The following is a 24,552-nucleotide window of genomic DNA, read 5'->3' as shown; positions in this document are numbered from 1 at the left end:
TCATCGAACACATGTATATAAAGTATATAAAGTATATAGAAAGGGAGAGAGGGTAGTATCATCGAGTAATTAGCGAAATTTATTTTGCACTAGTGTTTCCGCGTTAACGAGTCTTCGAATTATTTAGTCGTTGGAAAAGTTTCACCCCCAACGGTTACTGACTTCATCCCCATTTCCCTGCTGCCCCATAGCTGAAACATTTTGTATAGAAAAAAAGAACCTTAACGTTTCTGCAACGTTGAGAAAAAATGAATGTTGGGCTTTATCAAGTAGGAATGCGTAAAATATTTATCACATATATATATAATAAAATCAGATACGCGCGTAGAAGAAACAGGTAGGTAAAGCTTTGATACTTTTCATAAAAAAAAAAAAAGCACATACGAAAACTCCTTATATACTCGTATACATATTTTACGATTATGTATACGAGAGATATATTGCATATAGATACGCGTCTATCCGTGTACACGGCGTGCATGTAAGTAAATATATATAGTAGTAGTAGTAGGACTTTCATTGAGCGGACAAATCCCTGGCTAGGGATTTCAGAGTGTACAAAACAAAGAAGGAAAAGAAAAAAAACAAAAAAAAAAAAGAAATTGTCGATACGTTGTAGAGTATGAGCAGAGGGTTTGTTGGTATGGTGTGGTATGGTATGGTATGGTGGCGGACGGAGGAGTTCGGGGGGAAGGTTGGTTGGACGGGCAGACTGCCAGAAAAGACGAGACGAAAGGTGGAATGTGTTCGATGGAACCAGACAGTCCTCATACATATATGCATTTCTATGTATATGTGCGTGTATGAATAAGAGAAAGAGGAGGAGGAGGAGGATGAGGATGAGGGAGAAAGTGGGTGGGAAAACTGGGAGAGGAGGAAGCTTGGCTGGGGACTGAGGATGGAGATGGGTTGATTGATTGAGCACGCTTGTATTGTTTCAGGAGGAAGCTGAATCGACGTAACGGTCCAAGCCAGGATGGCCAGTTGGCCGTTGAAAACCGTTCTCCTGTTCAGCGCCCTCATCCTTGTTCGTGGTAAGTAATAACACAAATACCTAAAAAGCCAAATAATGATTATTCGACCGGAAAAAAAACAAAATCTATCTTTCGACTTGTGTCTTTAATATTTTATCGTTAATTATTTCGATCATTTATATCATAAATGTGTCACGGTTAATGTGAAACTAACAGGGATTCTATAGAGAATATCTATTAAACTGTATTATATAATATTTATTGTTAGTATTACATACTGTGATATTTAACTAATAAAAACTCTTCATTATTTATTTTAAATACTGACCAGATAAATATCAGACTTATATAATATTATATATATATATATATATCAATGAATACACAGATTTTTTTCTTTCCGATAGAAATTCATCGAATTTTTATACGAAACGTATACGCGATTCACGGGGGTGAGATAGGGTAGGGTAGGTGGCAGGAGGTCGAAAAAAAAATATCCTTCGTATTTTTCTCGTTACGTTTAAAAAAGAATCCGTTTAAAATCCCTAGGCATTAAAAATCTACGGGAAGGAAAAAACACTAAAAAAAAAAAAAAAAAAAAAAAAAAAAAGAAGAGAAAAAAAACACACACGCTCGCGCACGACTCGGCGTAAAAACAAGCCCCCTTTTGACGGGGGAGAGAAAAAAAATACAAAAAAAAAAAGATAAAAAAAAAAGGACGAGACGATCGAACGTACGTGATTACGTTCGATAAACCGTTCGAGATTACATGCACCGTGACCGCGAATAAATCTCGGTGAGCTTTTTTTCGTAACACATATACACATATCTATCTATCCATCTATCTATCTATCCATCTAACTATCTAGATATATCCGTGTATATGCAGAAAAAAAAGAAAAAAAAAGAGAGAGAAAAGGGATTTCTCGTTGAGTCGCGTTTCAACGTGAAAACACGAACTATATCGAAGAGGATGAAAACGATGAGGAAGAACGAATAGGAGGAGGTGGTTATGGAAGAAGAGGAGGAGGAGGAGGAGCGGGGAGGAGGGGGTGGATGGATAGTAGTCTCGGTCAGAGGAGGCCAAAGTCCGAAGGATCGATTTTCTGCCAGTTCGTAGTCACTTCGCCATTCCTCAGGCCCGTGACGAAAAGTACCTTTTTCCAGTGTGCACGCGCCAGGGCCAGATGAACGGGGGCACCCAAAGGGAACGGTGGGCAGGGGTGGGCTTTAGAGGGAAGGAAGGAAGGAAGGAGGGAGGGAGGATGGATATCCGTTTAAATTATAGCCAGGCAGTTTCATTTATTCCGGAATCCATTATCCCGAAGGAACTTTCGGGGCGTAATTTGTAAGCCGATCTACCCAACTCGACGAAGAGAGAAAGAGAGAGAGAGAGAGAGAGAGAGAGAGTAGAAGGAGTGCACGAGTGAAAACGAGAAAAAGAATGGTCGAAGGAAAGGGGTGAGAGGGAACACGGAAGGGGGCGGCTTAGGAAGATTGTTAAGGAAAAGAAAAGAAAAGAAAAGAAAAAAGTTACAAGGAAAAGAAAAAGAATACGACATAATAAAAAAAAAAAAAAAATAACAAAAAAAAAAGGAAAGAAAGGGGAAGTTAGGTCCGTTCGATGGCTACATTTCCTCTGTACGTTTTCTCAACTTGGATCATTAATAACTTTCTCTTTCTGAAAGAAATTGGTGGGGTATATGTGGGTGGTTTTAGGATTGGTAATGGTGGTGTTGATGGTGGTAGTCGTTGGGAATCGTAAAAAGAACTCACCGAATTGCTTGTGATTCTAAGTAAGGAGAAAATAAGGTAGAAACGAGAGAAATACTAATTTTATATCTCATAAAATAGTACGAGAACTCAGTTATATAAAAGATGACATCGAATATAATTCAGGAGAACAGATGCATTTAAATGGATGGGTAATAATTGATAGAATTGATAGATATTATACGATGGAATAATATGATTATTTCGGGAAAAAAAGTATTTAATTAAAAAATCATTTTCTTCGCGTTCATCTCATCGTAATTGTTTCATAATTAATTTGAAACAAATATTTTTTTAAGATGATATAAATTTAAAGAATAATAACAACAATAATAAAAAAAAGAAAAAGAAAAAATCAATGAAAATTTTAAAAATAAAATTGTACGAATTGAAATCAGGACGGTCGATAACACCTGTATAATATATAATCCTGCTTAAAAATAGTTAAACGACGATGAAGTTAACTCTTATAGAGAATGAAGAAGAGAGTGATAAAAAGAAAGAAAGAGAGAGGAAGAGAAAGAGAACTTATTCCACGTAAATTACTTTTAACGATCGAATCGAATTAGGTACGAACAGACAAATTCCAAATGGACTCGTTTCCGATGCTTCTTTCGGATCCGACATCCAAAAGAATAAAATATTTGTATTCTTCACTAGCACCTTTTCCCTTTCAAACCCTTCCTTTTTCTCATATCTTTTTTATCATTCTAATTTTTTCTCAGTCAAACCTTTCCTTATTTTCTTAAGCCCCCACCCACCCACCCTTACTCTCTTATTTTCTCTCTCTCACCTTTTCTTCCTCTCTTTTTCTTTTTCATTCTTTTTAATTCTCTCTCTCTCTCTCTCTCTCTCTCTCTCTCTCTTTCTCGCTTTTATTGTCTAGTTTTTTGTTGGTACGTTATCATTCTCTATTTTTCTCTCTCTTATTCCATAGTCCCTGAATCAGTGTGTCTCTCTCAGTGTCATCCATGCTAAAACCTCCCTTAGCTCGCACTCTCTCGCAACCGATCGGTTGCCGTAACACCGATCGGCTTTTATTTATTGCGCCCCTATAAACGTCCCGTAGGGCATTAAACCGCCGATAAATTTAACGCGTTTCATGGCATGACAATCGAACCCTTTTTCTATATATCTTTCTCCCTTTCTCTCTTATACACTCGCAGGATTATATCATCGTATACGGTAACCTCTTTAATTTCTCTCACCATTCCGAATAGTTCCGATCGTTTCATTAAAATATAGTCACGATAATAATCATCCGACATTTTTACGTTCCCTTTTATACCTTTATAAATCAATCTATCTTCTCTATTTATTTATTTTTTTTACTTGTCTTTTTCTCCCATTTCTTATTCGTTATTTTTATTATTATAAATTTATCTATCTTTTCTAGTTTTTGTTTTGTTTCATTGTCTTCATCCTTTCTTATTAATTATTTTTAGTTTTACGAGGAAATTACACGGGCACTGGAGAAGAAACATTGGTGGTAGTAGTTGGGGGGGGGAGGCGGAAAGAAGGGTTGAATACTTTACATTAATTTTATTTTCTAATTCGAAGTTCGTTAAATAATTAGTCTTGCTTTTCATCGAGTGAAAGAAAAGAAATAAAGAGAACAGAATAAAAAAAGCAACAAGAAGAAAAAAGAAAAGAAAAAAAAAAGAAAAGAAAGAAATGAAAGTGGGTACCAGGCGAAGCCCTTTTTCGTAACTTCCATCGACACTTTTCCCTATTCGCTCGCACGTATGCACATATGTATGAGTACCTTTCTCCTCTTCCAACCAACCCCTTATCCTCTCCTCCCAACTGTCTTCCCAAGAAATAAAAACCAGGAAGGAAGGAAGGAAGGAAGAAAAGAAAGAGTTGGAAAAAGTAGAAATCGATTTGGTAGTTCGGGAGATCGTTGAAAGTCTTAAGGGAGAAAAAGAACAAAAGAAGGAAAGAAATAAGGAAGAGTAGAAAATAAAAGAAATAAGATCACAAGAAGAAGAAGATGAAGAAGAAGAAGAAATAGAAAAAGAAAGTAAGAAAAGTGACGGGAAAGTAAAGAGTACCGGGGAGTGATTTGGAAGGGTAGTTGTGGTGGGCTTTGGCCAGTGGTTGCTTGTGTTGGCTTCGAAAGAGGAAAAATAGTGAAAGAAAAATGTGCTATGGAAAAAAGAGAAGAAGTATGAGAAAACGAGAGAGAGAGAGAGAGAGAGAGAAAGAGGGAGAAGGTGGGGTGATAAGAAGAAGGATGAGAAGGTGAAGGAAAGGAGGAAGATGAAAGTAAGGATAAAAATATCCCGTATAAGAGCAAAAGAAATAGAATAAAGAGAGAGAGAGAGAGAGAGAGAGAGAGAGAGAGAGAGAGAGAGAGAGAAAGAAAGAAAGAAAGAGATAGGTAGATATATAGATAGAAAAAAAAGAGGAAAGAAATATCTTGGCAGGAGGTGGGAATCGTAGTAATAGTAGTAGTAGTAGTAGTAGTAGTAGTAGTAGTAGTAGTAGATGTAGTGGTGTCTTGAGCTTGAAGGGGTAGGAGGGTAAATCGGCCGGTAGGAGTACCACCAGCCAGCAGCAGTTTTCTTAAAGATGCGAGTCAAGGCGCACTTGTTGCACGGCAAGAAGAAGTAACGGAAAAGAGTATGAGAGAGAGAGAGAGAAGGGGGTGGGGTTGCGTCAGGAAGATAGAGAGGGGTTGGTTGGATTTGCTTCTATTTTTTTTTCTTTTTTTTATCTCTCTCTTTCTTCATCTATCTATCTATCTTTCTTTCTCATTCTTATATAACATGCGAGAGGTTAGGAAGCAAAAGCGTGTGCTCAGTCTGTAAAGAAGAGGGGTGGGACCCGAAAAGGCGAGGAAAAGATACGGAGTCGTCGAAAAAGGAAAAGGAAATGGCTATAAGTTAGAATGAAAGAGGGGGAGAGAGAGAGAGAGATTGAATGGGGATGAGAGAGGAAGGTGAACACCCACGGGAATCGAATTGATTCTCTTTTACGGGTTCGCGTTACTTTCCTTTACTGCCTTGCCATTCGACTCTTGACCGTACTTCCTTCCTTCCTTTTCCTTTTTTTATCTTTCTTACTTTCTTACTTCCTTACTTTTCCCTTTACAATCACTCTCTCTCTCTCTCTTTTTTTTTTTTCTTTGTTTCTTTTTCTCTCGCATTCGTAGGAATGAACGAATGAACACGCGTTTATTTATTTATCAGAAGGGGGAGGCAACACACAGTTCGCGTTAAAGGAGAACCCAGCCACCCTCTTCACGAGACACGATCCTTCTTCCTTCTCTTAGGAAATATTTTCTTCTTATTCTTTACTTTATTCGATCCTTTTTATCTTTTTTTTCTTTTTTCTTTTGTTTCCTCTCTTGTTAAAGTTCTTTTCCACGCGAGTGAGTGAAAAGAAGGGTAGGGTAGGGTAGGTTTGGTATGGTGTGTTTTATTCTACACTTTTTTGGTCGAACTAGCTAGGAACGTCAACGGGACGAATCGACACCAAAGACGATTGGATTGGCCGCGAGCTAGAAGACTTAAATCGGGATTTCTACTACGTGAAAAGATAAAAAAGAAAGAAATAAGATAAAGTGAGAGAGAGAGAGAGAGAGAGAGAGAAAGAAGAAGAAAAAGATGGTTCGTGTTCTACGAGAATCTTAAAGGAAGAAATAAAAGCAATGTATGTGTGTATGTATTTGAGAAATGTAATACGGATCAATAATCCTTGGGATTTTCGAATACGAAAGAGGATCCAAAGGATCTAAAGGCGCGATTTATATTCCCTTCTTAACGTCGATTTTCCCTTTCTAGTTGGTTCAAGCTAGAAAGTGAAAGATAAGAAAAGAAAGTAAAATAGAAAAGTAAGGATGGAAAGTAAAGGGGGGAAAAAAGAATGAAAAAGATTTATAAAGTCGAAACTTTCTTCTTTTTTTTTCTCTCTCTCTCTCTCTCTCTTTCTTACTCTCTTACTCTCTTTCACAAGTTAAAGAAAAATAAATATATAAAGTTAAAATGTGGAAAGAGAAATAAAGGAAGAAAGCAAAAGTATCAAAAGTATTCGAAAAAGGGGATTTAAAGATTTGGTCGAACGCGAAAGGGTTGGTAAAAGAATAATGTATTGTATACAGAGAAAAAAGAAAAGAAAAAAAAAACAGGAAAAACGTTTAACGAGGAAATAAAATCAAGGAAAAATCGTGGAAGTTTATTATACCGTAATAGGTTGGTAACGAAAAAAATCCTTCGCAAAAAAAAAGGAAAAAGAAAGACATTAAAACTATAATTTTTGCATCGATTTACTTTCACTACGAAATCGTACATTTAATATTTAATAAACTAATATGAATGAGTACTCATGTTACTGCAATTACTATTAAATGGGAAAAGAATGGGGCTGGTAAATTTTAAAAGAAATTCCCGGAGTTGAAATTGTTTCCCCAATTTCTCGTCAATCGTTTTCTCGTCCTTTGTTTTTCTTTTTTATTTCTCTCTCTCTCTCTCTCTGTCTTTTTATTTTCTATTTTATTTCAAATCGATCGATCAATCGATCGATCGTTTCACTCGTTGTAACGAAAAGTTCTCTACTCAACAAATCGTCCCTTCTCTTCCCTCGTCCCTCCTCCTCCTCACCCCTTCCCACTCCCCTCGGCCCTCTTTTTTTCTCTCTCTTTCACTTTTTTAATTGCACTTTCGGAACGTTTGAAATTCCTCTCGCACAGTTATTCTTTATCCCAGCCGACTTTCTAACCGATATAACGCGTTGTTATTCGTTACTATTCGGCATTCTCTTTTACCAACCCCTCTCTCTTTTCAAACCCCGTGACTTTTACTCCCCCACCATTGCTAAACTACAAAACGATAAAAAATGAAGAAGTAACAAAAAATGTCCGGGAAAATGAGAAAGAACGAAAAAAGAAGAAGAAGAAAAAAAAAGGGGGATTTAAAGAGCTGGGAACGAGAATGCGTAGAAAAATTATAAACAAATGTATAATATTTTGTTCGATTGTATGATTTCTCAAATAATATATATATTTATATATTATATAACATATTAATTATATATATGTATATATTAATTCAAACGATGATATTAAATGTAAATAAACATTCGTAATTTATCAAAGAATTTTCAAAAACAAGATTTTTCATTAACCGAAAATAAATAAATGTATAATAAATTACTAAAAGTATGGGATCTCCAAAAAAAAATCATGTTAAATAATTCAAACGGTGGTATTAAATGGAGATGCACGTTTCTACCTTTATCAAAGAATTTTCGAAACTATTTTTCATTAACTAAAACGAAAGAGAAAGAGAGAGAGAGAGAGATAGAGCGATAGAGTAAAAAAGAAAGAAAGATAGATAGAAAGAGAGATATAAAGAATGACCTTTAACTTCGAAATGGGCGATTATTTTCATCGGTTTCTACAAGTCTATTTATACGTATACGTTTACGTTTACGTGTATGTGTAAAAAAGTGTACTACCTGCGATAAAAAGTACTACTACGCTGCTTTAGACACGGGGAACGTGCGCTTACGGTTTAAAACTTTTTCTCATAACTCTACCTACCGAGAAGAAAAAGAGAAATGAAAAATAAAAGAGAATGAGAGTGAATGAGTGAGAGAGAGAGAGAGAGAGAGAGAGAGAGAGAGAGAGAGAGAGAGAGAAGGGTAAGGTTTTAACGATATATTGTTACAAAACGAACGAACGAACGAAACGTTTTTCCCTTCGTTGATTTTTGTAAATATAAAAGCATCTCGAGAAGGCACCCCCCCATCTTCTACAACCCCTACCTACCCCCTAAATCCCTACACTACCCTCCACTTTCCAATACGAACGAAAGTTTGTTCTACATCTAATTAATATTACGATCCAACGGGAATTTTTTCTTTGCCAATAGCGAGAAAAAATTTCATCTTTCCTTCCTTGTCCGTGTATTTATTTCTCTCTCTTTCTCCGTGTTTTTATTTTTATTTTTACCTTCTTTTTTATTTTCTTTCTTCGAGAAGGAATTTATTATTAAAAAATTCTTGTCGATAGTTGCAAGCGTGAAGTATCGATATATATATATATATATATTTCTTTTTTCTTATCTTTATCTTATTTTAGGCAAATAAGAATAATTGATATCTCGGTTAAATCTTAATTATGCGAATGTTCTTTTTTCTGTCTCTTTCTTATATTGATTAAAGTTAAAAATTAAAATAGGAAACAAATACAATGAACTCACGAAACTTCAATATTTTTCCTATATAAATATATTAAAAATCCAAGCACGCTAAATCCCAATTTAACAACAATATATTACTATTACAAACCTGAACGTAATAACTTAACGTAATAAAGCTCTAATCCAATCCAACCGATAACATGGTCAAGAAATCTCCTCCTTGCGGAAACAAAAATCCACTGATAAAAGGGGAACATAATAAAAAGAAAGAGAAAAGAAGAAAACAAATGGGGGTGGGGTGGTTTAAATCAAAAAGTAAAAGGAAAAAAAAATGAAGAAATTGGATAGAAAGGGTGGTTAAAATTGAAGAAGTCGAACGCGTTATTATTTCCGGTGGTGAAAGGACTACTTTTTTTTTTCTTCTTCTTTTTCTTCTTCTTTTTTTATTTTTTTTTTTCGCGAACGATTCCACCACGATGGAATCACGGATACGAAACGATTGGATCGAAGCTTTGAGGAAAAACTTATTGGGATTCCTGGCCTCTCTCTCTCTCTCTCTCTCTCTCTCTCTCACATACATACATTCACACATACTCATGCACACACATGTACTTTCTTTCTATTTCTCTCTTTTTTATGCACACACACGTATAGATACCCGTTTCTATAAAGCCGAACCGATATGGATCGATCGATAACGCACGTAGAAGTTTGCTCGTGCGATATTAACTCGAAGTACTCGGAATTATACTCGTGGCACGTACACCGACTCTTCTAATAATCGCGTTTACGTCCATAAAGGACGCCATTTTCTTCGATTGGCCGATCGTGACAACCATCAAAAAAATATCCTACCCTACCACCACATTGCTTAATCATTTTATTTTACGCGAAACATATTATATTGATTATTTTCATTAACTGTCAACGATAAAATATTATGCATAAAGTTTATGCATAAGCTACGATGTTTCTCTTTTTTTTATTTTCTAATTTTTTTTTTTTCATATTAATGAAATGATTAATAAATCGATCTTTATCGGGCAAATGTTTTTTCGAGATTTTTCGTATTGCAGTAAAATTCAAAAACACGCGAATGGATGTTATTTAATTCAAATAATTTGTGAATTATTGATTTTAAGGGACTATCTATCTCATTCGTATAAATTTATTATGATTTCATCATAATGTTTTTCTTTCTAGAAATAGTTACGATTTAATATGGAATAATGAATATTTAAATTAAATCGAAATTATTTCTGTACAAAAAAAAAAAGAAAAAAAAGAAAAACACGTATGGGAATTTATTTTCACCATTCGGAGATATTATAAATATTGAATATTTCGATTAATAAAAAGAAATGGAATTTTTAAATTAAATACCACGAATTGAAAATAGATTAGATAATTGTATTTGATATCGAAATGAATTTTTATCGATTGCGAAAATATAATATCAAGGATCGTAATTTAAAGAGAAGGATAATAATTTTCCATAAAATCAAATGACAAAGAGAGAGGAATGAAAATAATGAATGAATTAAAAATATTAAATATCACAATCGTGGACCAATTCGTAGAAAAAGAAAAGGAAAAAAAAAATACAATTAAATTACCAATCATTAAAATAATAAGAAATTATATTTAAACGTTTAATACGCGAAATTCATAAAACAATTTTAACACGGTATCAAATTATATATTCAAATTATTAAATCATAATTTCATATTATAAATTTACAAGAAAAAAAAAATATTTTCGAATAATATTAAATTATACTACTCGTTAATGAATAAATTAATAAAGTAAGGGGATGAAGATAAAACAAGCATGGTATCCACACACACAAACACACAGCTTTATAATTGCAAGAATCTTTTTTCTAGCAATAGAAAGATATTTAAGATAGATAGATAGATAGATAGATAGGTACTTCCTTCCTATCTCTTGAGAATTCCTTCGATATGGCTAGTTGTGGTCGGCACATTGGAATCCCTCTTTAAAAGAGAGAATTGAAGGTGGGAATGAACGAGAGAGGGAGTTGAAATAAGAAGAAGAAGAAGAAGAAGAAGTAGAAGAACTTTCCAAAGGTACCAAAGTTTGATCTCGACGGTACTTTCCACTCGAACCGTCTGCTCCTCCTCCTCCTCCTCCTCCTCCTCCCTCTTTCTCCTTTTTTTTTCTTCTCTCATCCCTCTTTTTCTTACTTACAATATCGTTCGACGTGCCAACCCGAAAGATTATTATCGGACTTGTTATTAACAGCTTCCGAGTAGCTTCTTGAAAATTCTATTAACTCTTCTTCCCCCCCTGTGTTTCTCCTCCTCCTCCTCCTCCTCCTCTTTCTCTTTCTCTTCCTCGTATCTATTTTTTTTTCTTAATATAATTATAAAATTTAATTATACAAAAATATATTCGCGTCCCACACAAAACGTGATAGAACAAAATTCATTTGAATATTTAATTCTCAATGAGATATTTTTTTTTCTTTTGTTCTTTTAAGTATTCTTCTAAAATAAGATAATATTTCAAACGGTTAAACTAAAATAGAGTCGCCACATTAAATTCTAATTATACGCTCGAATTTTGGACTCTCGACTGCAGTTAAGGTCTGAGAGTGTTCTCGTATAGTTCTCGATTTTACAAGAACCACAAGCACGTAGACGGTATCTAAGAACCGGAAGTACTCTTAGAGGAAGTAGAGGAAAGGAAGGTGGTGGTGGACCACTAACGGTGGTTTCTATCTATTATATAAATCATATTTTACACGTATATCTTGGTTAAAACATTGTTATTATATTATCTCATTTTATTGACAAAAATTATAATAATATATGATTTATATATATATATGTAGGATGGTTCATAAGTCAGTTAACATTAATAATTATTCGTTATTTTAGATATTTCATTGATTACTATAATAATTCGATTCATTTAATTTCATGCAAATTAAATAAACGATTTTTTGACAATTTTTTGTTAATTTATTAAGAAATCGTCCTAATTTATGTGTGTAGAATTATGTTGTATCATATATAAAACAATTAAATAATATGAAAATGATTTTTTGATACTATAAAAAGCATATATAAAAATGATGATAAGAAAATAATATCTAATTAAATGAAAAGACAATGGGAGAGAAATATAAAAGAGAATGTGAAAAAGGAATAAAGAAGAAAGGGAGATAAAAAGATATTGGATTTGGTATCTAATAAAAGATAAAATTGTCTAGATGAACTCGACGTGTATGCTTTCTTACTTTGATATTATCGATTTCTCAAGCATCTCTGACTATATTTGTCTCTTTTTCTTCATGACGTTATAGCTTGAATTATTCAGAGATTTTCTATCTTTTCCGACCCTTAACATTCTCTCTTACAAAAAGAGATCAAAAGAACGTATACGAACTCAAAGTAAATCCCTTTTCTCTCTTCAACTCTCTTTCTATTTCTTTTTCCCTTTCTCTCTCTCTCTCTCTCTCTCTCTTTTTCGTTTTCTAATTCTCTTACATTTTCTCTCTTTCTTCGATTCAACCGAAAGGTGGGGCAAATTACAAGGGAGCTTAGTATTAATTATTTCGTTAAATTGAATTACATAACAGATACAATTTTACCTAAGATAATCCTCACCCTCTAAGAGTAAAGAGGATTTTCAAAAGGATAGAAAGAGAAATATATATAAGGTTTATAATAATTACGAGATAACAAAGATTAGGGTTTTGTTTAATGATACTCTCGAATAAATGAAAATTTGTCCAAAAATTAATTCCAATTATTTACTTAACATTTCAAAAATTATACTATTATTCTAATTAAAGAGACAATTTTTTACGAATACAAAAACTAAATTATTCTTCAAAATACTTCACTAATCGATTAATCAATCGTTAAACTATTCGATTAAATGAGAGTTTAATTGTAAGTTTCTTTAAACATTTACAATAGTTTCTATTTTTTTACGGGAATACGAACAAAGAGAGATCGTGAGAGAGTGTGAAAGAGAGAAAAAAAGAAAATGAGAAAGAAAACGAATAGAAAGAAAATAAATACGGAGAAAGTATAAAAGAGAGAAAGAAAGAAAGAAAGAAAGAAAGAGAACAGGAAAATCAGAAAGAAAAAGAAAGAATAAAATAAATACGAAGAAAGTAAAGGAAAGAAAAAAATAAAGAGAGAGAGAGAGAAATAAGTCCCAAAGAGAATCGTGTTACACTTAAGTACACACACTTAGGTAGAGACAGGGACAAGGGGTGAGGGGGTTAAAAGGGGTAGGGATGTACTGTCGCATTTACAGGCTCGCCACCCTAGTCACCGCTCGTTCTCATTCAAGTAAAGTGTTAAATAAACAAATTTGAACAAGCTACCGGGTGTCTCGGACATGGTCGATATCTCGTCGACACGAGAATAAAGAAAGAAAAGAAAGAAAGAAAGAAAAAAGGTATCTAAAAGAAAGAATAAAAATCGGTGAAAGAAAGACGAATGGATATAAATAAAAGTAAAATAAAAGGTTAGATAAAAATGATGTTAAGGTATGAGAAAATAATAATACACAGTTACGGATTAAAACGGTAAGCGGATTAACGTAGCGGAGGGTTACATGGTGTTATCTGATAACCTGAGATATTTCTAAAACCTTAACACAATTGTAAAACACGTTCGGGACGATATATTTGCAACCCCAGTAATAGGTGACAAAAGTCAATCGTTTTCAATATATCAAAAAGGATGAAGTTTTAATTTTTATATACCAGTTTTTTGCTGTCTTTTGTCTTTTGTATTTTTTTTTTATTATTTCCTTTAACTTAAATTTTATTTAATTTTATATATTAGAAAGAGAGAGAATAAGAGGAAGATGTATAAGGGGTGAGAGAAATGGTTGTAGTATCAACAGCAAGGAGGGAAAATAAGTTTTTCTCGTATTTTCCCTAAAAGAGAAAGAGAGAGAAAGAGAAATATATAAAGGGGGAAAGAGATATACGACGAGGACGAGGTCGTGCGTTTGCCATCTTCGCATTGAAGCGCGTCACCAACGTTTAACGAAAGCTTTTCATAAAGAGCAAACGATAAACCGTATATAGGGAGTCAGAGGAAAAGGTAAAGAGTAGTATGTTGTAGAGTGGGTATACGTCGTCACCCTTTACTCTTCTCTTTCTCTTTCTCTTCCTCTCTCTCTTTTTTTCTCACACGCATTTCGTTGAACTCTCGGCCTTCGTGTTCGTGTTAACGAAAAGAGGCTGCTGGTGCTGTTACTACTACTACTATTACTACATAGTACTACTACTACAACTACTACTACAACTACTAGTACTATGATTTCTTCTACTCTTCCCTTAACTGGTATTGGTGTGCTAGTAATACATACTGCCGCGATGTAATATGAGATGCGAGCAGCACGTGAAATCGACGTGACAAAAAAAGGGCGAGGAACGAGGGGAGGGTCTGGGGTGGCCCTTTAACGCGCGCGCTACGCGTCTACGCTACGTAATTTTTCTCTTCACTTTGCACCCTTCGACAAAGGGGCCAAAGTTGGTAGGTAGTTCGTTCGTTCGTTCGTTCGTTCGTTCGTAGTCTCGTACTTTCGTACTTTCGTTCGTTCGTTCGTTCGTTCGTTCACAGATTTGTTCGTTCAAACCTTCATTCGTTCAACTGGTAGAACGAAAAGCAAGAGGTACACGCCGAGTTCTCTCTGAAGTAGTCGTCATGACGACGAAATTCGAACCACCTCATCCCTCTTTTTGCTTATTTCGATATACCTTGTATATTTCACCTTGTGGGATTGGTTGGTTGGTTTCCTGGTTGCTTGCTTGCTTGCTTGCTTGCTTTTGTAACGTGTAGGAAACTGGATAATCCTATGCGCACATGCACACTCATTCCATACACGCATAAACATACATAGATCTTTCTATCTTTCTCTAAAATACTTTATTTCTCTCTCTTTCTCTTTCTCTACTAACACGTTAGTTCATATCGTTTAGGCTTGTTTACCAGACACGCTAATAATTCGCGGATAGCCGACTGAGCTGGTGCTCCTTCTACTAACGAGTACCCCATATCGTTAATTGCACAATTCTGCACCGTTAATAGACGGTGCGAGTAATTAAGCCGTACTTTCAAACCGCATACCCCGCTCCCGCCTTCCCTTCTCTCTTTTTACCACCCTCACCTTCACCCCAACCCTATTTCTCTCTCTCTCTTTCTCTCTTTCTATCCTCCATTCCCTAGAGAGAAATAAAAGAAGAAAGAAGAAGCGCACAGGATTGGAAAGAAAAGCTTGAGAAACGTAACTGAAAACGTCCAGTTCTTAACAATAATGGCCTTTCAAGAAGTCGATATCTTTCTTTCTATTATCTTTCTCTCTTTTCCCTTTCTTCGGACGTAATTGCACCGTCTGCATATGCGGAAGGACTTTGCAATTGCCAGAGAAATGTAATAACTCTTCTCTTCTTTATCTATCTATCTATCTATCTCTATTTCTATATTTCTATCATTGTTTCTTTCTCTCCTTCACTCTCTTACATTTTCTTCTTTCACTAAATGCAATTCTTTGTGTTAAAAACAGAAAGATCCGGGGCACCAGTGCTTCTCAAATCATTTTGTTTCTTTTTTTTAATTTATAATATCATATCCGCATAGTTTTTCCCCTAGATATCGCTCACCCCTTTCCTTTCTCAATTAATTTTTTCTTTTTCGTTGACTCCTAACCAAAGGTCATAGGCCTTTACCGAAAGGAGGATACCACTACGTTTCATTTCAATTTTTAACCTTCTTTTCCTCCACCCCACCGCCTCCCCTAGTCACCTTTCGCTAGATCTCGGAGTTAAATTTTGCATAAACGTGCGAGAATTATCGTACTATTTCAAATTGCTACGCACCCCTCTTCCTAGACCCTCCCTCCACCCTCACCACCGATTCATCATCACCATTTATTCATTTTCTTTCCGAAACGAAAATTTACCACCCACCTTTTTTTCTTCTTTCTTTAAAAAGCTCTGATAATTTTTTTTTCTTTCTTTCCTGCTTTCTTTCTATCTTTTTCGTAGTAACGCGAAAAGGAAAGAGGAACGTAGACGACGGGTTATATATATATATTTTTTTCTCTTTTTAAAAGTAACTCTGAATTGACGAAAAAAAGAAAAAGAAAAAAAAAGAAAAAACGGGAAAGAACGAGCCGACGACGACGCGTTTGATGGGAAAAACACCCTGAAAGGATCATATCCAACGCTGTTTAAATATTCCTACGAGTTCGTCGTACGAACCACATAGAAAATTATTTTAGTAGTATGAGCAACGAATTATAATGCGTACATACGCGTATATGTGTTTGATGTGTGATGTGTAATATGTGTGTATGCGTATGTGTAGATCCTATGCAAGCAAACGTTAATTGATGTGTCGTAATTGTAACATGGTAGAGAAGCCATAGAAAATGAGAAAATCCTTCCTATGGTTCTGTTACCTAGCTGCTAGTAGGTTGAACGAATGAGAAAGAAAATCATTGTGAAATGCTCGTAGCTGCAGCATCAGCAGCAGCAAGCATTTGCCTTCATATTCGAACACAACGAACAGAATATTATCGGAAATGTATTGAAATACGTTGGAACAATGTGTCATGTGTGTAATTAGGCTTTCAAAGTACATACAATGAGAGATGATTAGGACTCTGTCTCCTACATAAACACATATACACATACACGCATCATATATTTACGTACATACATACATGCATACAGAAGTGCATGCATCGTTACAGAACTCAATAATGTACTCGAGAATTACGCGTATCGACAGTACGTAATTTATTTGAAAGAAAAAATAAAAAAAGAAAACAGAAAACAGAAAAAGGGGGGGGGCGGGAGGTAACGGTTAAATACACGTTCCTTTTCAAAAGCACACGTTAAAATGTGTACTATTATTCTTAATTACTTTTCAATGAAATTATCAATGTATATGCGTGTATATACGTCTACGCGCGTGTTCCTAGCAGCTATTGAATTAAATTCATACACTTGAAATAAATGAAATCCACCCACGTGGTAATAAATATAAGCAAACATCTTTTATTCATAAGAAGTGAGAAGAAGGAAGGGGGGGGTGGAAGAGTAAACGTTATTTAAATTTATATTTATGAATCGAGTCAATAATATTTCAATTGAGTGCAGACATTCGAATAATAAAGGATAATATATATATATACTTCTGTTATATTAACAAAAAGGAACAACCAAAACAAAATTCATTCTAACTTTTTAAGCAGACAAAATGTGCCTACGCGTGTACACACACTTTCCAGGATACATTTGCGTGCCACGTATACGTGTACGTGTTTTTTTGTGTGCGTTTTAGTTATATATATCTACATATATTTACGTACGTGTGGGTCTGTGTAAATGTATATTACGTAATCTCCTTTAGAGTCGTATAATGAAGCCGGTTAAATGCGAAGCGTTAAATAGACAAGACGAAAGTCTCGCTTTTCCACACTGAGTCTCGCCCTCTTTGTACGATCCTTTCAAATTATTATACCAGACCCCGAGACGACGACGACGACGACTATGACGACTATGACGACGACTACGAGGACGTGGAGGTAAAGGACGAAACGAACGAAAAGATGAGAAAAAGTAAAAAGGTAAAAACCCTGGCACGTTTACCTTTAATAACCAGCTTTATCATTTTTTATCGTTTCCAATTCAAGTATCCCTTTCCAATCGACGATAAATTAATTGTACTTATATTCAAAAGACATAGAACACCGATTTGATTAAATTACAAATATATTATATTTAATTCTATGATTATATATTTAAAGTATTATAAATTTATCATATATATGTTACCGTTAAAGTACAGAAATCAATTATTCTGCAGACTATCTAGAGGTAATGTGCAGATTATCTGTTAGGCACTCGTTTAAAGTGAAAATAAGATCGTTGTAAGTATATTACATCATTTCTAAACACACCCAAATGTGCTTCATTATTGTGCATGATGTGCGATCGTAATTTTTTTTGCCATTTTATAGAATACAAATCTATAGAGTATTCAAAACTTGTTTTTCATTTGTTTCGGGCATCATATAGAATATAGAATCTACGATTTCTGCACATTAACCGTAACATATACTTATAAATTATAATGGGGATAAAATCAAGAAATAAATAAAAAAATGATTTCGAGTAAAAAAAAAAGAAAAATAGAGAGAAGGAAAGAGAAAAAGAAAAAAAGAAAATGAAGAAGAGATAGAAATGAAACGTTCATTCGCTAGGGGATAACATGTCTGATGAAATTCGACAGGAATAGAAAAAATAGAGAGAGAAAGAATGAGAGAATTTGGGCGTTCTGATATCGACAACTTCATTTCGAACGATTCTTTTTCGCGAATAAAATATGATATAGTTGATAGTTTACATTCACAATTTCATTTATAATTTTCATCACCAAGAACGACACAAAACTATAGATATACTTTAATAATAATGATGAAGAAATAAAACAAAACAAAAAAAAGAGAAAGAAAACGCGATGAAAAAAAATAATGAATTATTAAAAATGATTCTAATACAAAAAACTTCTTTGGATTACAATTCCCAAGTTCGGTATAATTTCGTTCCTTTGGACTCCCCCTCCCTCTCCCTCTCTCTCTCCCTATATTTCTTTTTCACTCTTGAATATGTTTAAATAAAGAAAGAGAGAAATAAGAGGTGTCCCTGACGCGGACAGGTGTCCCTTGTGAAGTTTTGCGAGTAGGTGGAGGGGTAGCAAGAAGAAGTGGTGGAGAAGGAGAAAAAGGAGGAGGAGGATGTGAAGAAGGTCTTCGACCCTTTCGTTACTGAAAGAGAAAGAGAGAAAACTGTGAACAAATGTACAAGGCAACTGAGAGAGAAAGAGAGAGGGATTGAACTTTTGACTAGTCGTGCGAGTACGTGTCTTAACTCTCCCGCGGGTATTCCACGTGGACCTTTAGCTCGTTAACTAGTTAAAACCATTGTGTATGTGTGAGAAAGAGAGAAAGAGAGAAAGAGAGAGAGAGAGAGAGAGAATGTAGAATGCAAAAGCTCGTTGTACTGCACACTACCATTCCCCTTTCAGTAACTCTAGTATAGGAGACGTATGCATTTACACATACATTTATGTACACCACGTGCATGCATTATACCACACAACCCAAACGTTATATTTGATTATACACATTCTATCTTACATTTATACGGTAGAATTTTATATAAGTGTGTAACGTAGTGGTATCGGATAGTGGACGGGTACTTACTTAGGTATTGTTAGTTAGAAAAGAAAAAAAACAAAAAAACTAGACAATGAAGAATAACGGTATTCGTATCTGCAGACTATAGTTTGTCTATAACTCCCTACGTGCGCCCCAGGAGACGAGTAAAAGAAGTAGAAGAAGTACAAGTAAAAAAAGAAGAAGAAGAAGAAGAAGAAGTAGAAGTACAAGTGGAAGAAGAAGAAGAAGAAGAAGAAAAAAGCACCTTGTACGAGGGAAAGAGAAAGAGTAGGGAAACTCCCTATGTCGAAGGGTAGGAAAAAAGGTAAAGGGTGATTAGGTTGGGGGTTCTCTTTCAAGTTACGCCGATGTCGATAATTAACAAGCTGGCCCAGAGTCGAGTCACTTAGTCGCAGCCAAAGTCCTCGACCTTTTCCTTCTTCGACCCTACCATTTTCTTTTTCTTTTTTCTTTTTCTTTTTTCTTTTTCTCTCTCATTTTAACTTGTATCTTTTATATATAATATATTTCTGTCTTTCTCTCCTTTCCTACATTACGTTCCTTTTTCATCTCTTCTTTTTACTCTCACAAAGGCACGGATAGACGAGGTGAGGGAGAAGGAGAAGGAAGGGTGAACATATTCACGAAGGTTCGGAGTTAATTGTTAACGAGAAAAGTTTGAATTTTCGAGCTTGATCCAAGTCAAGTTCGTGTTTCTGAATACATTCCTATCCAGAGACTCGATTACAAACAACCCGATTTCGCGAACCGGTAGTGTTCATTTTTTTCTTTTCCAACCACCTTTACTTTCCCCATACCACCTCAACAGCAGCAGCTACGCCCTAAGCTCTTTCGTGTCTTAACAATTTAGTTTTTTGTCGTTTCGTTTCGTTTTGTTTCAAGAAAAATTCTTAAGTGGATAATTATTACATATAACTATGCAATCGTTGTACGAATTCGTAAAAAATAAAAGAAACGTTTAAAAAATTTGAAATAACTTTAATTAATAATATGTCAATTTGTGTATATAGAGAAACAATTCAATCTAATTCTTTATTTTTCTAAAATACAATTTTAATTAAACACGATAGTTTCATTTTCAGACTCTACCGATATTCGAAATTATTACGAAAATAATGAAAATTTCAGCTGACATTTGAACCAAACGACAAAAAACCTTCCCTCTTCCCTCTTTTATTTTTTTTCTCTCTCTCTCGTTCGAAACGAAAGTCATTGACCTGCGAATACAAAGAGGAGAACGATTCAAAAACGAATATTACAACGTTTCTCACAATTCCCAGCTATTTTTGCGTCATTTTAAACCCCGTCAAATCAAACAAATCAGACATACGATTCTATTATTCACAAACTCTACCTGCTACCATTTCATTTTTATTATGATAAATTTCAAAACTGTATAAATATGTTATTTCTTATAATCATTTACACACACACACACACATACACGTACAAATCAAACTTAATATCTCAAATCTCCAAGGGATCTACTTACTTTCTTCTTCATCTTCTACTTTTTTTGTCGATTTATAACAAATAATTCCAACACTTGTTTCTTCTCCGTTCCCTTTTGTTATTTCTCGAAACCCCACCACCCCTTGAACCCCTTATTTTCCTACCCTACTGAATTGAGCTGGCGTCGATCCCGAACGAATGATCGCGACGACCGGCTTTATCGATCGTTCGTTGAATTCGACGAAACAATGCACGAAGCTGAGAACGGGCAGGGGGACGATTGTATATAAGGGGGTGGAAAGGGGATTGGTTTGAAACGAACGACGACAAGGATGCGACGTGCAACGAGCATCCGAAAGCAACAATTAGGCACGTCTGCTTGCCGCAAGTAAGAGAGAAGGAAAGGGATGACTTCTGCTGTTAGATAAAAAAAAAAAAAGAAAAAAAAAGAAGCATAGTCAGTCGTTAACGAATGCATGATGATGTACCGATGCATTCCCGTCTCCCCATTGAAACATTTCTATTTTCTTTTTTTGTTTTTTCTCCTTCTTCTTCTTCTTCTTTATTTCTATCTTTTTTTTTCTCTATCTCTATCTCTATCACCCCGCCCACGCCCCTCCCCCTTCTCAGTTCTCAATACTAAACTTTTTATCCTTCGGTTTCCATTTAACACGAGCAAAGGGATATTTCCAGGAGAAACCTTCCCCATTCAGGACACACCTTATCGTAACGTTAACCGGCCGTTTTTAAACCGGCGAGAAAATTAATTCCCGCGTTCGATGCCATTTCGAGAGAAAAACCATACCGTCGCTTTCCCCCCCCCCCGTATCCCCATTTGCCGATGAAAAGATTTGACTTTGCCTGTACGACTTCGAGAAGACCGGAGAGAGACGGCAAACGCGAAGAGAAAGAGAAAGCAAGAGGAAAAGAGAGAGAGTGTGAGAAGGGGTGGTTAGAGGGGGATGCGATTCAGAAACCGAGGGTGCGTCGAGTGTATAAGTGCGGCACAGTAGTAGTCGAGGGTGACTGCTTGCTAGCTACCCCTAACCCTCCCCACGTTTCTACCTCCCTACTTCTTCTTGTGCCACCCCTTTACCATCGAGCTCCTTCCTTCCTTCTTCAACTTGCTAGCACCGAGAAAGGAGGGTTGGAGTTTCCTATGGTTTAATTGGGCGCGAAATTATTTCCGATGCAATGCGCGCCGGTGCAGCCTTGTGACGGCAAGCAACGAGGACGACGACGACGACGAATAATCACCGTAAAAGCTCGACTTGTACCCCATCTCTACCTACTGTACCACCACCACCACCACCACCACCACCACCACCACTGCCACTATCGTCAACCAAACCCCACCCCCTTTCATCTCGACGTTCATCTTTCTCACTCGTTTTATCGTCTCCAAAAAGGAACCACAAGTACGATCGATGCTACTATTTTCATCCAGCTTCTACACATGTGTTCAGAGTTACTTTCACATATTCTATAATTCATTCTAATTTCTTTTATTTTCTTTTTCTTTTTCGTTTGTGGTTTTTTCTTTTTTTTTTTTTTTTTTATTACGTTTCATCCGTTCGATAAAGAAATTGTAACGAGTGTCAACGTGACAATTAAAAATAGTATCACGATCTCAGCATTTATTATTTTATTTAATAATAATTGTAATATTACATACACACATACACGTATATAAGTTTTTATTTAACGTCTAATGTAACAATTAAGAAATATGAGGAGGAGCATATATACGTATGAAAAGTCATCGCATAACGATATCAAAGAACGAAAGGATAAGTCATGTTAAAATGATACTAAAACGAAAATGAAATGATAGGAATGGTTGGGTAGAAAGAAGAACCGGGGGAGGTTGAAATTGTGGAATAAGAGAAGAAAAAAAGGAAGAAGAAGGACGTTAAACGCATTTGTAAGTCCCTTTTTCCTCTCGCATATATGTATGCACGTATGTATGCATCCGGGCAAACAACAGAAACGAATATAATGCCTGATAATAATGCCTGATGTACCTTTTAATCCTGGACAAAATGATGAGGATCCCTTAGGTACGGAAGAGTTTGCGCGACATTTGATCGCGGTACTTCAAAAGACGAGACTTATAACTGTTGTCTATATTTTATATGCAAATATAAATGAACGTGTATACGTGTAGTAGTATTATCATTATTATTATTATTATTATTTGCGCGTAAACTTGCAAATGTATGAGTTTCTTAACGAGGGAGAGAGATAGGAACACGTACAAACTGGAAGCATCCACAAACGATACTTTGCTCCTTGTCTCGAGCCCTGTTTGTGACAGCAAAGGGTGCACCAGGTACAATTCGCGTAAGCTGTCACGTGTATTAACGGCGTGTTTAATATATGCGTGTGATATCATTTCGCTTTCTCTTTCTCTTTTTGTAACAAAACGAATATTATGTAATAACTTCCATGTTTTAAATAATTCAGAAAATTTCAATTCAACGATAGGGAATGAGAAAGAAAAAGAAATCGATAGATTGATAAAAGATAGAATAATTGATTATCAAATTCTTTTAGATAATCGTGAATAATTTCCTTTTCCCTGCGGATTTTAAATATTAATTTAAGTTTAATATTAATTTTTTGTTTGTTAAAAACAATATGAAAAATCTTTGTTACATTTGCACAAATATTTAAAGCTATACTTGTTATAGAATTTTAAAAAACAATGTATATGTCATATTTAATTTTCGTGTGTGCCTTCAGAAATGCCTTTATATTATACATATATATATATTAAAATAATAGCCATTATATTAGGAGCTCAAGTAGAAGAAAATCAAAAGGAGTAGATGATCACCTGTAACAAAAAGAAAAATATATTAATCATACAGTCAAAAGAAATACAATAGCCTGACATATAAATCGTCCAATTCTCAGATGCACTTTTCAATTAAATTTTCTATTTACTTCTATCAAATCTCTATTAACCGTTGYAATAAAATTAAATTTAAACGCGTGATTTTACATTTACATAAAATATATATAAAAAAAGGGAAAAGTACAAATATCAGGTTACTAGAAAAAAATAATATCTATTAATAATTATGAACTACTTTTAAATTGCATTATATGGAAAAGAGAAAAATTTTAAAGACGAGACAAGAAAAGAGAAATTACTTTAATATTCACCGAACTTTAATTAAGCTTCAAAATCTAATATTACGAAAATTTTAATATTTTTGACTCTAACTAACACATATGCATCTTTTTGACGATTTTGAGGGACACAAATTTGGTGCCCCAAGGAGATGGAATGGTCCATCATCTCCAATTACAACTACAAATTAATGACGAGCAAAACAGTTATATAATAAAATATAAAATATGACTAGAGAGCTATTTTCGAAGAGTTCGAACTTGCTGTTGAACCTTTGAAAATAACTTAATAGTCTGTGTAGTTGCCCACTTGATACCACAAATTTGTGGGGGCCTCTTCGGCCTTAGCCTCTTCGGCATAATGCCTCTTCTTTCTTCATGCCCTAAACTCTGCTGCGAGGCTTTTTCTAAGCGCATTTTACAATACAAATCGTACAGTTACATTTACTCGAATGCCTCAACAGATATTTGATCTAATCGATGAACCTATTATTAACACTTTGCATTTAAAAAATTAAATAATATTAAACTTTAAAAGCAGAAACTTTGTCATACATCTTATGGTCTTACTTTTTTACTCGACTACTTTTATCTTTTATGTTTACTATACTTTGTATTTACTATACACATATAACAAATGAAGTATTTTCARTAGGAATTACTAAAGAGCAAAGCGTTAATATACTTAATATTAAGTAAGTATCCAACGTATTCAGGTACCTTCACTTTTTCACAAAAAAATTAATTTTTAAGAAAACGCAAAGACTTTTGAATCGTTCGATACTGATTTATATCTCGCGATACAGAGTATCAGCAATATATG

The 24,552-nt window shown here is 34.8% G+C and overlaps 1 protein-coding gene across 12 annotated transcripts in view; it reads left to right on the top strand.

Moving 5' to 3' along the window:
• Positions 1-24,552, top strand: part of LOC106789650 (Down syndrome cell adhesion molecule-like protein Dscam2) — a 148,042-nt gene that overhangs the window by 23,433 nt on the left and 100,057 nt on the right. For 11 of the 12 annotated variants that reach the window (XM_014754052.1, XM_014754051.1, XM_014754050.1 and 8 more), the window contains exon 3: positions 942-1,034. In XM_014754052.1, the coding sequence (XP_014609538.1) occupies positions 977-1,034 (58 nt within the window). In that variant the 5' untranslated portion in view covers positions 942-976. Of the gene's footprint in view, positions 1-941; positions 1,035-24,552 lie in introns of those variants that run through there. The other variant, XM_014754055.1, reaches the window with a different exon arrangement.

This window comes from Polistes canadensis, unplaced genomic scaffold (genome assembly GCF_001313835.1).
Source record: "Polistes canadensis isolate GaletaPanama2010 unplaced genomic scaffold, ASM131383v1 scaffold_195, whole genome shotgun sequence".
NCBI classification, from domain to species: Eukaryota; Metazoa; Arthropoda; class Insecta; order Hymenoptera; family Vespidae; genus Polistes; species Polistes canadensis.
This window is presented reverse-complemented; position numbering and strand designations above follow the sequence as displayed.